At 36.9% G+C, this 12,933-nt stretch overlaps 2 protein-coding genes across 8 annotated transcripts in view; one reads left to right on the forward strand and one right to left on the reverse strand.

Moving 5' to 3' along the window:
- Positions 1–7,114, forward strand: part of LOC135709868 (dual specificity calcium/calmodulin-dependent 3',5'-cyclic nucleotide phosphodiesterase 1-like) — a 714,199-nt gene extending 707,085 nt beyond the window's left edge. For all 7 annotated transcript variants that reach the window (XM_065232299.1, XM_065232301.1, XM_065232294.1 and 4 more), the window contains one exon: positions 1,962–7,114. In XM_065232299.1, coding sequence (XP_065088371.1) covers positions 1,962–2,089 — 128 coding nt within the window. In that variant the 3' untranslated portion in view covers positions 2,090–7,114. The remainder of the gene's footprint in view (positions 1–1,961) is intronic.
- LOC135709883 (mesoderm induction early response protein 1) overlaps positions 1–12,933 on the reverse strand; it is a 34,476-nt gene that overhangs the window by 8,710 nt on the left and 12,833 nt on the right.

A 12,933-nucleotide genomic window follows, 5' to 3' on the forward strand; every position in this document is an offset into this window, starting at 1 on the left:
AAAGTAAATTTGGTTTCACGGCCAACTAAGTTATTTTGTCTGCAAGATTTGGCAAACTGCAATTTTGTGTTTACTGCGAGTGACTTTTAATTTGAGTGACTGTCGTCTGCTTCATCGTCACGGTAAAACGAATTCTTTCTTGACCGTATCGGTAATTATTTATAAAATTTCATTGAAATGCACAGCATCCTTTTGTAAAACTACAACGAATAAAACGTGACAAATGTAAGTTTTTTCTGGACAACGTCGTCAGAGAAAAGTGGTTTCAATTCGGTCGGTTTCCTCCTGGTCAAAGCGTGGCGGAAAACTCTCGATGATCTAGCATAATTAATCTACCATATTGATAATTGAATTGTCGTTTAAATGAAAGTCGATTTTAAACTGATGTATTTGAAATAAATATACTTTTTACATTTCAATTACGATTTACATTTAAACGTTTCATCGGATAGCGGAAAACTATTAGCAGTGCTAGGTGCTGTTCCTATTTTTGAAATTATAGCGGACGAGGGAATAGATAATTAAATTTATGATGACATAAAATATTATAAAAGGCCTGTCTGGTTGACGATTTACACTTTACATACGCAAACAAAATTATTCAATTCTAAAACATTATATTTCAATCTCAATACTTCCCACGCTTTTCCTAATGATGCGCTTGTGTTTATTTACATTGATCGATTGGAACCGCATTTTGCGGCTCGATTGGAACTTGATTTCAGTCTTCGTGCGTCTTTTATTTAACATCGTCTCTGCCTTCTTCCACCTAATGTGTCTCCAAGGCCTACTTTGATACAGCGTGCTAGAATAAATTTAGTGTTCAGGAATCATAAGGGCCTAACTGCGGTGATCGATTTTCTTCATAGAATTTCTCGTTTGTTAATAACTCGGCTGGAATAACATTTTTCGGTGCGTGCATCATTGTTGCTTTTGCTAGCTAATGCAATATTTCACTACACTGCATTGTAATAATTTCGAAAAATTAGTTCACTGTACTGTGGCAATGCGAAGAGAAAAAATCGACTAGGAATACAATAGTAGAAGAACTTTTAAATGTTTACTTGAGAAAGAGATTGATGAACATTGATATGCATTCAGAATCATTCTAGTGAAGACGGAATAATCTGAATTTATCAGCATACGAAAATTAACTTTAAGATGCGAGATAGCATTATTAAATAGCATCGGTCTTACAGCACTACCGCCATCTGTGTTGAATCTGTTAAAATTGTACTTCCAGCAAACATATCGCATCGGGTTTCAGTCGAACGGGCAAGATTAGAATAAAGGAAACCTTAAAACTACATTTTTACACGGTGAATGAGAACACCCAAATTTGAATTTAGTTAACTCATAAATCACATAAAGTGCAGGAACTCAGCGATGAGTAAATTTGCCTCGTTTTACCAGGTTTGGCCAGGAAAAACTTCCCGAATATGAGAGATGTAAAGATTGGATTGACTCAGTCTATTGGTACTACTCCTAGACTGAGTAAAACTTTCGTCAATTGCCTCATTTTCCAGCAGATTTTATAGTTTTTCCACAGGAACCCATGAGGCAAATTTACTCATCGCTGAGTTCCTGCACTTTTGGCGATTATTAGTGAACTAAACCTCCTGTCCATAATAGGGCAAGCTTTGGCTGTCATTCGATGATATCTTTTTCACTACCATTGAGAAGGAAGAATAAAAGCAAACGGAAAAGTAAGGTTAGCTCAGTGTTGAAAACATGCACTGACGAAAATAAATTTCCGCCACTTTTTTATGTTGGTCTAAATTTTCCTTTAACAGCCCAAGTAATAATTTTGGTTTTATGAGGGATCTTTAAACCATGTTTTAGACTTAAATAATGCTTTAAATCCTTGGTAAAACTTGCAAATGTTACTTGAGAGTGTATTCTGTAGTAAGACTTATTCTAGTCCAGTCAATAATATCAATCTTTTCTCTTCCCCTATCCAGATGCCGAAGCCCGTGCGGCGGCTGCTGCCGCAGCGGAGGCCGCTGCCAACGTCGACGAGCAAAAGACGACGACCGAAGAAGCCGCCCCGGAGGCGGAACAGGAGTCGCAGGAAGCCACCAAGGAATAGTTTGTTTCTACAACAGCATCCTATAACGATACGACTACTGCTGCAACTAACTGCTAATGCTGCTGCTACAGCTACTACTACAGCTACTAGTGTTAGTACTAAAAACACATACCTACATACCAGAGACACTTTTTTCTAGCGAAACATGAACAAAAACAAACCAGATAGATCAGTAAACCCAACCACCAAAACAAATAAGTACAGTAGTAGACTTTCGATGGTATTTTTGTGCGCGTATGAAAATCAAGACAACAGTCAGTGACGACCGCTGTCTCCGGCACTGTTTCTCAAAAAAAAAACTCTTTCACAAGGAAACTAGTAGTCTAAAATCAGAATAAGCTAAAGGAAGCAAAACTTACAAAAAAATACTAAAAAGTAAACACACACACACTCATATTTCGATAAATGTTATTAGGAGAGAACAATCTAAACAAAGAGTCTAATAGCGTAATTAAAAAAAAAGAGCAAAGAAGAAAGAAATGACAGAAGTATTTACAATCTCTATCCATACAGCTAACACTCAATAAAACACAAACACACACACATACACGCATATTCATAAAGTATATAACAAAACAATGAAAATTTAGAAATGATCCTGCTGAACGTGACAAGATTTAGGCAGCCAATATTGCACCCGGCTTTCTTTTTTTTTTTTGAAACGTGAAACAAGAATTGCGAAATTCGCCGGAATTCGAAAATCTCTCCTATCCTATATACATACAATCAAATGATCGCAAATGAACACAAAAATCCCACTATTTTCCATCGACTATCCGTGCAAACGAAAAACAAACAAAAACTCCCGCTTATAAATAGTGTGAATGATAAAAGCTAAGAGGATAAGTTGAATAAAACAAAAATCAGCAAGCAAATGGAATTCAGATTGATGGCTTACAAAACTGCGTTTTCTTCTTATTCTTCTTCTTCTAACAATCATTTGGCCATTTTTAATTTCACCACAGCTGATGCAGCGTTGCGAAAAATGAGTGAGTTTTCCTTTAACTGTAGGTAAACGCAGATGTAAACCGGCTTTACCTTTCAGTTTTCTCCACTTCAGCTCCGGGGGTTGCCGGGTTCAGAAATAAATCCAACTTTATTTCCAATTAGAGACTCCTTGTGTCGGTTGGTGCTGTTGTTGTTGTTGTTTTTCAGTGGAGAGGGTTATTCTGGGTGGTAAGAGGATTACGTGTAGGGACGTCTGGGACGGTCAGCAGTCAATGATGGTCAATAGGAGAATATTCAAAATGGTCTCTAATTGAGTCGATTTAAAAAAAAAAATCCATATAGGATCGACTGGTATTAGGAGCAAAAGGTCACCACCGGTTAGGATAAGAAGATATATTTCAAATTCGAGAAAATCTCAGGAATAATGGACCACTTTGTCAAGCAGTTTTGGCGCGATGCCAGAAAACTGGACCAACAAATTACTATGTTTCTTGTGGTTCTAATAGCAAAAATCTCATAGTATTATTATTTTACGACGTCATTTTGAACTGCTCGAATTATGCGGTTGATTCATGTAATTTTTTTCGGGATGAAATCTGATTGAAACATGAACACTTAACGCATTCAATTAAATCTGTTCTTTTTTAAACCATACATGCAAAATGATAGAAGCTTGCATTATTGGATTACCATGTTTCGTTTTCACTTCGATCTGCTAGAATAAAGCAGTAAATATGTGAAAACGATGGAACCTGTAAACCGCGAGTATTCAGTCTTCTTCAACTAACTTTAGTGTTAGGAAACATTGTAAAACGAATAATGCATTACGGCTCCACAAAGTCACCACTACTGAGCCTTGATAAATAGATTAAATTAAATAAAACGTCAGACTGATAATTTATGACTGAAATTTGGGTCAAACATTTCGGCATGTGAAACCTAAGTAGTTGGTCCTAATCAAATTTCAATTAAAATTATGTTTTCGTGACCGAATTGGAAGAAAAACAATGGTTAAACAAAAAAGAAAGCTCAAGATAAGCTAGATTAGTTTAGAACTAAATATTGCTTCCATCAATTTATCAAATTATAGAAAGGACTAAACCCATAACTCGAGCAGTTGAGGGTTGACAGCTAAAAGTTCGACACTGCATTTGGTAGATCATATCTGTACTTGCCACAATTGTGTTTTTTGAGGATATTGAGGTAAATGCATATTGGTAATCTGCATTAAAAATGAAACCGAAATCCAAAATTTCACCAAATTTGGTGCACTGGAACTATTTCAATAAAATCAAGATCTTAGCGCCCCTCAGTGGGACTTTGTATGGGAGCGAGCTAACAATTGAGTTGTTTAGCGGTATTGATCTATCTGCATTTAAAATGGAAGCGAAATCCAAAATTTAATTATTTTTGGTACGCTGCAACTATTCTAAATAAGTTCCATTGTTTGATTATTAATTCATTTGATAAGGCTCAATCGAATTAACTTTACACAGCCGAGGATTTACTTAAACACTTTATCTTCCGCTATCCAAAAAGCCTCCTTCATCAGAACGGGATCCGGTGGTTTAATTGTATGGCAGCTTCGCCAACGGGGGGCCGAGCGTTTCAATTGTAGCAATGGACACAAAACGTTGTCATCACTCACACACTCATCACGAAACGGTTGCTCTCGAAAGTCGACGACGCATCGACCGAAAAAACTGCTGATGAAGAACAATGAGGAGGGCAACACCAGCGTTGCCAACCTTCCATATTAATGGACCATCCAAACAATCTCTTGTCTAGACCAGACGTTTTATCATTTTCCAGAGTTCTCAATTCGCCTTGGTTTACAATGTTAAATAAAGTGGGCATCAAACGGTTTTACTGCTCACGGAAAACTTTCAAATATTATTCCTTGGGAAATTATTCAGATTTAAGATAGCTGATTTTAACTTTTGGAATCAATTTCTGGATGAACCAAGCAATGTGGTTAACTTCTGGGGTTAAAGTTTGAGCCACAACAAAATGTGTTGGTGCCAGCTCAATGACTTTGGCATACTTTGAAATAATATATTAACATTTGATGGTCGAGGAGATATGCAACAAGCCATTATCCTTGGTGTTAAGGTTTTGACATATATTTAAAAAACGTCATTATAAAGAACATCCAGACCAGTGATGGCATGATCATTAGCAAATTGATATTTTTCCGCTCTCATACGCTCTCAAATACCACGCGTGATAATGGAGCAAAATATCATGCTTGATCTTGATTTTACAAGCTCCTTTGATATTATGAGACTATTCACAACGTGTAAAGTTAAAGCTGAGAGTTGAATCGACGCAAATATGATTGTGTTGCACCTCGTTTTCTTAGAAAGAGGAGGTATGATAATGCTATCTCTTTTTACTCTTCACCGATGGCAGACACGAAACGATTGCTGCCAGCCTAATGGAAGTTTGGGTTGCGTTCGGGTGTAACGAGAAAATCACGAAACTCAATCTCACCACAGTTTGGTGAGATCTGCAGTTGGTGAGTTTTGTTAGCTTGATATTCCGAGCTGCAATATCAAAGCTAACGATATCAACCGCAGTTGTTTGCTTGTTGATTTTTAGCTACGAAAATCAAGCGTGATATTGTGCTTTGGTGAAATTTGATTATTTGATATTTTTCCAACACTGATACGGACAAATCCAGACTTTTCACTCTACAACAGCCTGATTTTTCGAAAAATCACTTGGCAACCTGGACCACACAATGGTTGCTGCCGAGTAAACAGACGATCGCGAGACTCTTATCGAGAGTTTCCTGCTTCTTTCGAAACCCAAGTGAAAATTGAAATAAGTGCGATTACATTAGCGAAAATTCATAAAAATATCGTTGTGCTCAGAAAACGAAGATCTTTCAAATGATGTATCAAAACCGATATACTTTTCTAAATTAAAAAAAAACTCAATTGGTACAGGCTTTGATAGCTCTCAATCAACAACTGTGGAAGTGCTCAAAGAACACTAAGAGAGCCGGCGTAAAGTCCCAATGGGGACGTAATAAAGCCAAAAGAAGTGCATCAATCTAATATTGGTGTAAATATTCTTGGGAACTCCATACGACCACAAATGATCTTGTTTTTGAATTCTTATGTGATTTGATGAATCACACGTAGCCTTTCTTTTGAGTTAAGTAAGATTCTACCCGAGCAATGTCTGGGCTTAAATTGAAAACATAATTTGATGTTGTGATGTCCATGATAATAACCACTCAGATTGCTGTCGTTTTCGTCGTTTTAACGGTTAAAATATCGCATTGAAAACTAATTCTGCTCTCAGTGAGAGATCAAACTGAAAACTCAATTTGTTATCAAATTTTTCAATTGCGTAAACCGATTTCAGAATGAAACTTTTTGGTGGATTTATTTGTTAAAGCTCAATTGAATAAACTTTACAGAGCCGATGATTCTTGTGTACTATACTAAACATCTTAACACTATAGTCAAAAGGTGCAACACAATAAACACTTTATCTTCCCCTATCCAATAAGCCTCCTCCATCAGAACGGGAGCCACTTCCAGTGGTTTCATTGTATGGCAGTATCACCAACGGGGGGCAGCACGCTTCCATCGCAGCAATGGTTGCTGCCAAGTAAACAGACGCTTGTGTTACACACATCGAGAGTGGCCTGCTTCTGTCGACAGCCGAGTGAACACTGAATGATTTCAGTTTGATGTTTGAAATTTGATTTCAATTTGCTGTCATTTTGATGCTGGATTTTGCTCGGGTAGTCACTTTTCTAGGGGCACCGGAATAGGATCGTGTGTGACCAATATGGTTCAGGCCACTCAATATTATCGTCAATAATCTTGTTTTCGAATTCTCAATTGAGTTGAAGTGACGCAGGGGATTGGTACGTTTTGGGTCATCCCTGATTCCAAGATATGTTTCAGTCATATTTCCGAAACCAGTTAACCAAATCTAAAGATGGTGATCAACAAATCCCAATTAGTAATTTTCCGGGATTCCCGGTTGTGCGATACACATTTAAATTAAGCATAACACCAAAAGCGATTGAGCCCAAGAGATAACTACGTAAATGGATCACTACATTTTTTCTGGAATTTATAACTTGTTTCTACGATCGAAGTCTTTGAAAATTATCTCAAGATTTTACATGATTTCTATAAATTTGAGATTCTCTCTAGGAGACCCTTGAAATTTTGTTTATAACAATGCAGAACTTCTCTACAGAACACTCTAAAAAATCTATGAAATTCGAACTTATTTTCTACGAATTTTAAACATTTTCTAAGAATTCACTAAAGTTTCAATTAAATGCTTTTTTTTAATTTGCTTGATTCCTCCTTAGAATTACCATGCTATTCACATCTTAATTGTCATAAAAGTTTGCTCAGAATGGAGCACTTCTCTAAATTCTACGGAAAATTCACTTGGAATTGCCCTTAAAACTTTCTAAAAAATATTTTCGTGATGCCTTTTAAATTATCCTTGGAATAAACTTAAAATTCTTCTAAGGGTAATTCAAAATTCGATTCCGTTGATGTTTTTCACAGATCCTGGAATCTTCTTCAAAATCACCATGGAGTTTTCCACAGAGCTACTTAAAAAATACTCACACAATCGACGTGGAGTTTTGGTCAAAATTCGCTCATAGGACATATCAAGCTGAACAATGCATTAGGTTCTAAGTAACATTGACAGACTCTCTTCATCGACTTTTTCTTTGTATCCTCACGGCCATGTTAAGACATTCCCAGCTATTTTCAGCAAACAGATCGATGATAGAAGCTATTATCTAGCTTCTAATACGACAAACACGACAAGAAACGATTGTGTGCTCAACAGTGCGCCAAACAGTCAAGTTCAATGAGTCATTTTCATATGAATATGAACTGCCATCTGCCTCATCATTCACTACCTCGTGGGAGTCTGAATGATTGAGAGTTAAACAAGTCAATGACAGCCAAGCACTCAGTCAGTAGCTCAATCAGCACGTTTATTCTTCCGTGATGGTATCCAATACTTGTTTTGAATGACTGAGCGTACATTTTCTATGGAAAAGTGCCTCAATTTACATGCTGTGTGAGCGAAAGCAAGCGGTGTGAGTCACCTGTTCGTGAATGACTGAATGTTTTTGTTGGCTCTTTCATTGCCTCGTCCTTTACCGGTACAAACGGTCTGCACAGAGCAATGGATTGAATAGTAGGTACAGTGCTTCCACACTCAGCATAAGCAGTCAATAATTGTATGCTTTGGTACTCAAGTTATTGACGAAAGAGAAAGTCGATGTAGGGAATCGATCAATGTTATTTAGGACCTCTTGCATTGTTCAGTTTTATATTCTCTAAAATACCTTGGTGTTATATTTAGAATTCATTCTAAAATCGGCTCAAAAATGCTTTGGGAAAAAAAATCTAAAATTCTCTTAGTAGTTCTTCAAAGTGACTGTATCCTGAAAATCTAGTCCAGTCCAGGGTCTTGAATTTAAAAAAAAAAATCGAGGTAAGTTGGCAGAAACATCCGGAGGAAGCTGACAGAATATGTCGAGAGTTCAACATCTAGGATAAGTAAAATTGCTTTTGGATCAAGTTGGACAAAACTTCCAGCGAAATTTACGGAGGAAGTCGGAAGACACTTTCGGGACAAGTCCGTAGGACTTCTGGCGGAAGTCTGAAGGTGCTTCCACGATAAATCGCAAGAATCGCCCAGTAGCAGTCAAAAGAAACTTCTGGAGGAAGTCTGGAATAAACTCCCAGATGATGTCGGAAAAAACTTCCGGAGAAATCCAAACTGGAACTTCCTTCCGCGTAAAGATGGAATGAATTTCCGGGAAAAATTGGAAGAGTCTTCTTGAAAAAGTCAAAGAGAAAATTTCCGGGAGTAGTCACAAGGAACTTTCAGGGGAAATAAAAAAAAAAAACTTCCGGGCAAGTCTGAAGAATCCTAAAATATAAATTCAAATATTGGATGAACCTTCGAGTTAGGGAGGATTTCGAGTTACGGAGGTAAATTTTGGAAATTTTAATGGGAAAAGTGGTCGAAGTATCCTGGATTTCCAGTTAACGGGAATATCAAGCTAGGGAGGGATCAAGTAGAAAAGAGCTGACTGTATGAAAAGCACAGAAGTAGACTCCCATGCTAAAAGACAATTTTATATGTTCCTTAAGGCCATTTATGAAGAGGTAGTACCCTACCTTCGCTGTGCCAGTGGTTAGTTAATTTCATTTGACAAATATTGTGTCACATTATACAATGAACCATTTAGTCAAAGCTACTTCTGTGCCATTGGTAGTAAATATAGAAATTTGGAAAAGTGAAAATAATACGCTTTTGATACATAATCAGGTCAAAAATCGTTGACGACAACCTTTAGATATCATTCTTGAACCTTGTCGTTCAGTGTTCCCTGAAAATTATTGTTAAACAAGCAACAATTAAATAGACAAAGCTTTTCTCAAACGTGTTTTACCCGCTTCACTACCAGTTCCCAGAGAGCCAAAACATTCAAATTTGAGAGGGGGAGAATTCTCTCTCACGAGCTCATTCTCTCAACAAGCCATGCATTTCGATGACTCTCGATATGTAATTTCCCTCTCACAGACTTCATACCTAGTACCTGGCACTGCAAAAGTGGTTGGTACCCGTAGTTATGCACTTAGATTAACATTTGTTGATATTTTCTAAGACCTACCGATTCATAAAAAGAAACAGCGGGAAATCCTACTAGGGGCGAATATACAAAAAGAAACGATTTCGGATGTTAATCTAAATGCATATATAGAGGTACCTAACATGCTTATGCCTCTTAAACAGATTCGTTCGAAAGATGAAGTATTAGGATCAGCACTCAACATTTTATCCTACAATAAAATTGAAAAGTAATAAAATAAGTGTATCTTAGAAGCTGGCCAAATTTATTCATATCAATGAAAAAGTACGATTAATTCATGGCAATAAGCACTAATGATTGTAAACATCCTCCACAAAGAAAACTTTAACATCAAAATAAACGCGTTTGAGGGAAAGCAGCAAAAGCATATTCGACCGTTTGACTTGATATTGATCAGTTTTTTATTCAGGGTGTCGACTCAATGAAGAAAACAAAATCCCCTGATGTTCCCTGATTTTCCAGTAATTTTCAAACAAATTCCAGTTGATGGTTTTGTCAACACGATCTCATCAGCTATTACTTTCCTCAGATATGTATTACCCAACAAACAGTTCTAGCTGCAGACCAGCCTATACAGGCACAAATTAGATGCATAACGTAATTTTTCAGTTGTATCAGCTAGTCTGCAGCTAAAATTGTTAGATGGGTAGTGCTTTCTGGACATTTTTTCATGAAATACCACATGGACCTCTAACCCATGAAGAGTGGTCCAGTACAATCTGAAATTGAATAAAGCGTTCGATACATTTTATAGAATGCAAAAAATGAAGAAATCGCGAGTTGATAAAAACGGGAAGGCGCCACATTTTTCTAAATTCACAAATTGTGATCGCGAAACTGAACCATCTCGATATCAATCTACAAACAATTGCTTAATCGCTTAACATTTTCAACAAGATTGCTCGATTTAATCCTTGATATGAGAAGAAATCATTGGCATGGCGATTTTCTCACCCTTAGAAGCTGTTGAAAATATTCACTAAAACTCGCTATGACTCGCGAACTTTTACCTAGTTGAACTTCGTGAAATATCGCGAACTTTTTCAACCCGACTTAGAAGTTCTTTTCTGACTGTTTCTGAACTCAACGCTAGGGGCAGAAATTCAACCAGTTCACCTACATTTTACATATGAAACACTTGTATTTAATCCCTTCAGCTCCACAAGAAAATTATATCGGTTAATACGCTTAACCAAACGCTAATTTGCGGCCATATTCCTATATGGTGGGAAATCGTAAAAAACAGCGCTTTCACCTTTCACTGAGAAGCTAATTTTCCGAGCTAATCAGATTTACCTAGAAGACTTAGAATACTCAATAAAGTCACGCTATGCTGTCAAGGCAATGCTTGTCTCCGTTTCTTTGAATCATATTTCAATCATAAAAGTGCTACTCCAAGCATCAAAGACAAAAATCCACCCAAGCAAGAAAATTATCCTAAATTTTCAATTGATTTATTCTCTGATCTAATCAGGCAGATAAGAACACAATAAGGAACAGGAACTATAAGTGTTCAAACAAAAAAATAATTCTCTTCTCTTAACTCTTTACCATACTTGAATTTACTCAAAAGCGCTCCAATACGCCCAAAGGATCTAAGTCAGACGCAATTAGTTGTAACATCTACTAAGAGACCAAGACATACAAATTTGGAGGTTACATTTGGCAACAACTAACAATGTCTAGAGACTACGGAAATGGATTTTTATCAACCCTCAGGGTTGATCAGTTCAACTCAGGAATGTGTCAACACTCAGCTGAATTTATATTAGGCGCAGATCATCAAAATACCCTTTTATTTGAGTAATTCTTGCTCAACTTGCAAAAATGCAACATCAAGCATTGAGCAACCACAAATTCGCAGCTCTATTTAAAATTTGAAATGACCAACCATCTTCAAACTACACCGAGTAATCAAGTAGTTTGAAACTAGCAAAGTTTGTCATACTTTTGTGTTTAAGAAATGTTTCCCTGAGATTCCCTGATTTTCTAGGGCAAAAATGAATTCCCTGATATTCCCTGATTTTCCAGGTTTTTCCAAGTAGTCAACACCCTGTTATTCGATAACTATTTCAAAACTTATTCCGAACACTACAATATATTTGATCAGTCAAGCATATGTAAACAACAAGTCACAAACGATTTTTCATATTTGTTCTGGCAAAAAAGGCACCAATTTGAGAGAGCGGTGTTGAGAGGATGTAAACAAAGGCAAGAAAATTAATATTTTACAAGTAAAATAACTTGTAAATTGAAAGTCATCGACTCCGCACCACTCAGGTTTTGCAGTACCAGATACTCTGTTTTGAAGTCTGTGAAAGGGATTTGACTGCACTGTCCTCTGTGAACAACTAACGGAATACAGATTATTCCCCTCTAGATTGCATTCCTGGCCCACAGTGCAATGGCTTTACTTTCCTGACGGAAGACGTGACGAGAGATTTTTCACCTAAAAAAATCAATTTATGAATCAGTTATGCTTTTCTCATGTGTAATAAAGAGAACTGATTCAGAATGAAAGTATCTGATTCAACAATTACATCATGCTCCGTCATTTTGTAGAAAATCTTCAAAATCTTTATCAATCTTCTTTCTATCTACTCTGCGTGCACACATCTCAGGACAGCAAAGCAAAACCTTCCCTGCATCATAGCTAGGAGTCATTTTCCTCAGACATTTTACGTAACCATTTTCGACTACTTTTTGACAAAGTTCCCGATCGATTTCAGGATGAACTATTTGAGATTTTTCCGTGAAAGATTTATTTGAACAAAAATCACACCCAATCCACAATAAGTTACTGCAACTTGATTATGTCTGAAATACGTCACAAAGAAGTAACCACAACTGTTCAGTGACAAGGGCAGGGTGAATTCTGGGCTACCCTACGCGGTTCTTTGGGGCCATGCATTAATTATGTCACGCTAAATTGATGAAAAAATTTACCCCCTCCCCCCATCTCCCTTTTTCCTATATCTAATGCATTGTTTGTCACAAATTCTTACATCCGAGTTGATCAAGAACTGATTTAGTAGACAAAAGACAATCTAAATGTACACAAACTATTGCCTAAATCATGAATATCGAGCTATAAATTTCGCCATCCAGGAGACCTTATCTATTCGAACAAGTTTCCAGAAGACAACTAATCCTATTTTGTGAGGTTTCGAAGTAAGAATAACCGACCAAATACTACAATGATTTTGGAACCTCCTTCGCCTGCGGCCTT

Source organism: Ochlerotatus camptorhynchus, unplaced genomic scaffold, assembly GCF_037179485.1.
Source record: "Ochlerotatus camptorhynchus isolate MF236.1 unplaced genomic scaffold, CSIRO-AGI_Acam_v1.1 ptg000367l, whole genome shotgun sequence".
In the NCBI taxonomy this organism is placed as follows: Eukaryota; Metazoa; Arthropoda; class Insecta; order Diptera; family Culicidae; genus Ochlerotatus; species Ochlerotatus camptorhynchus.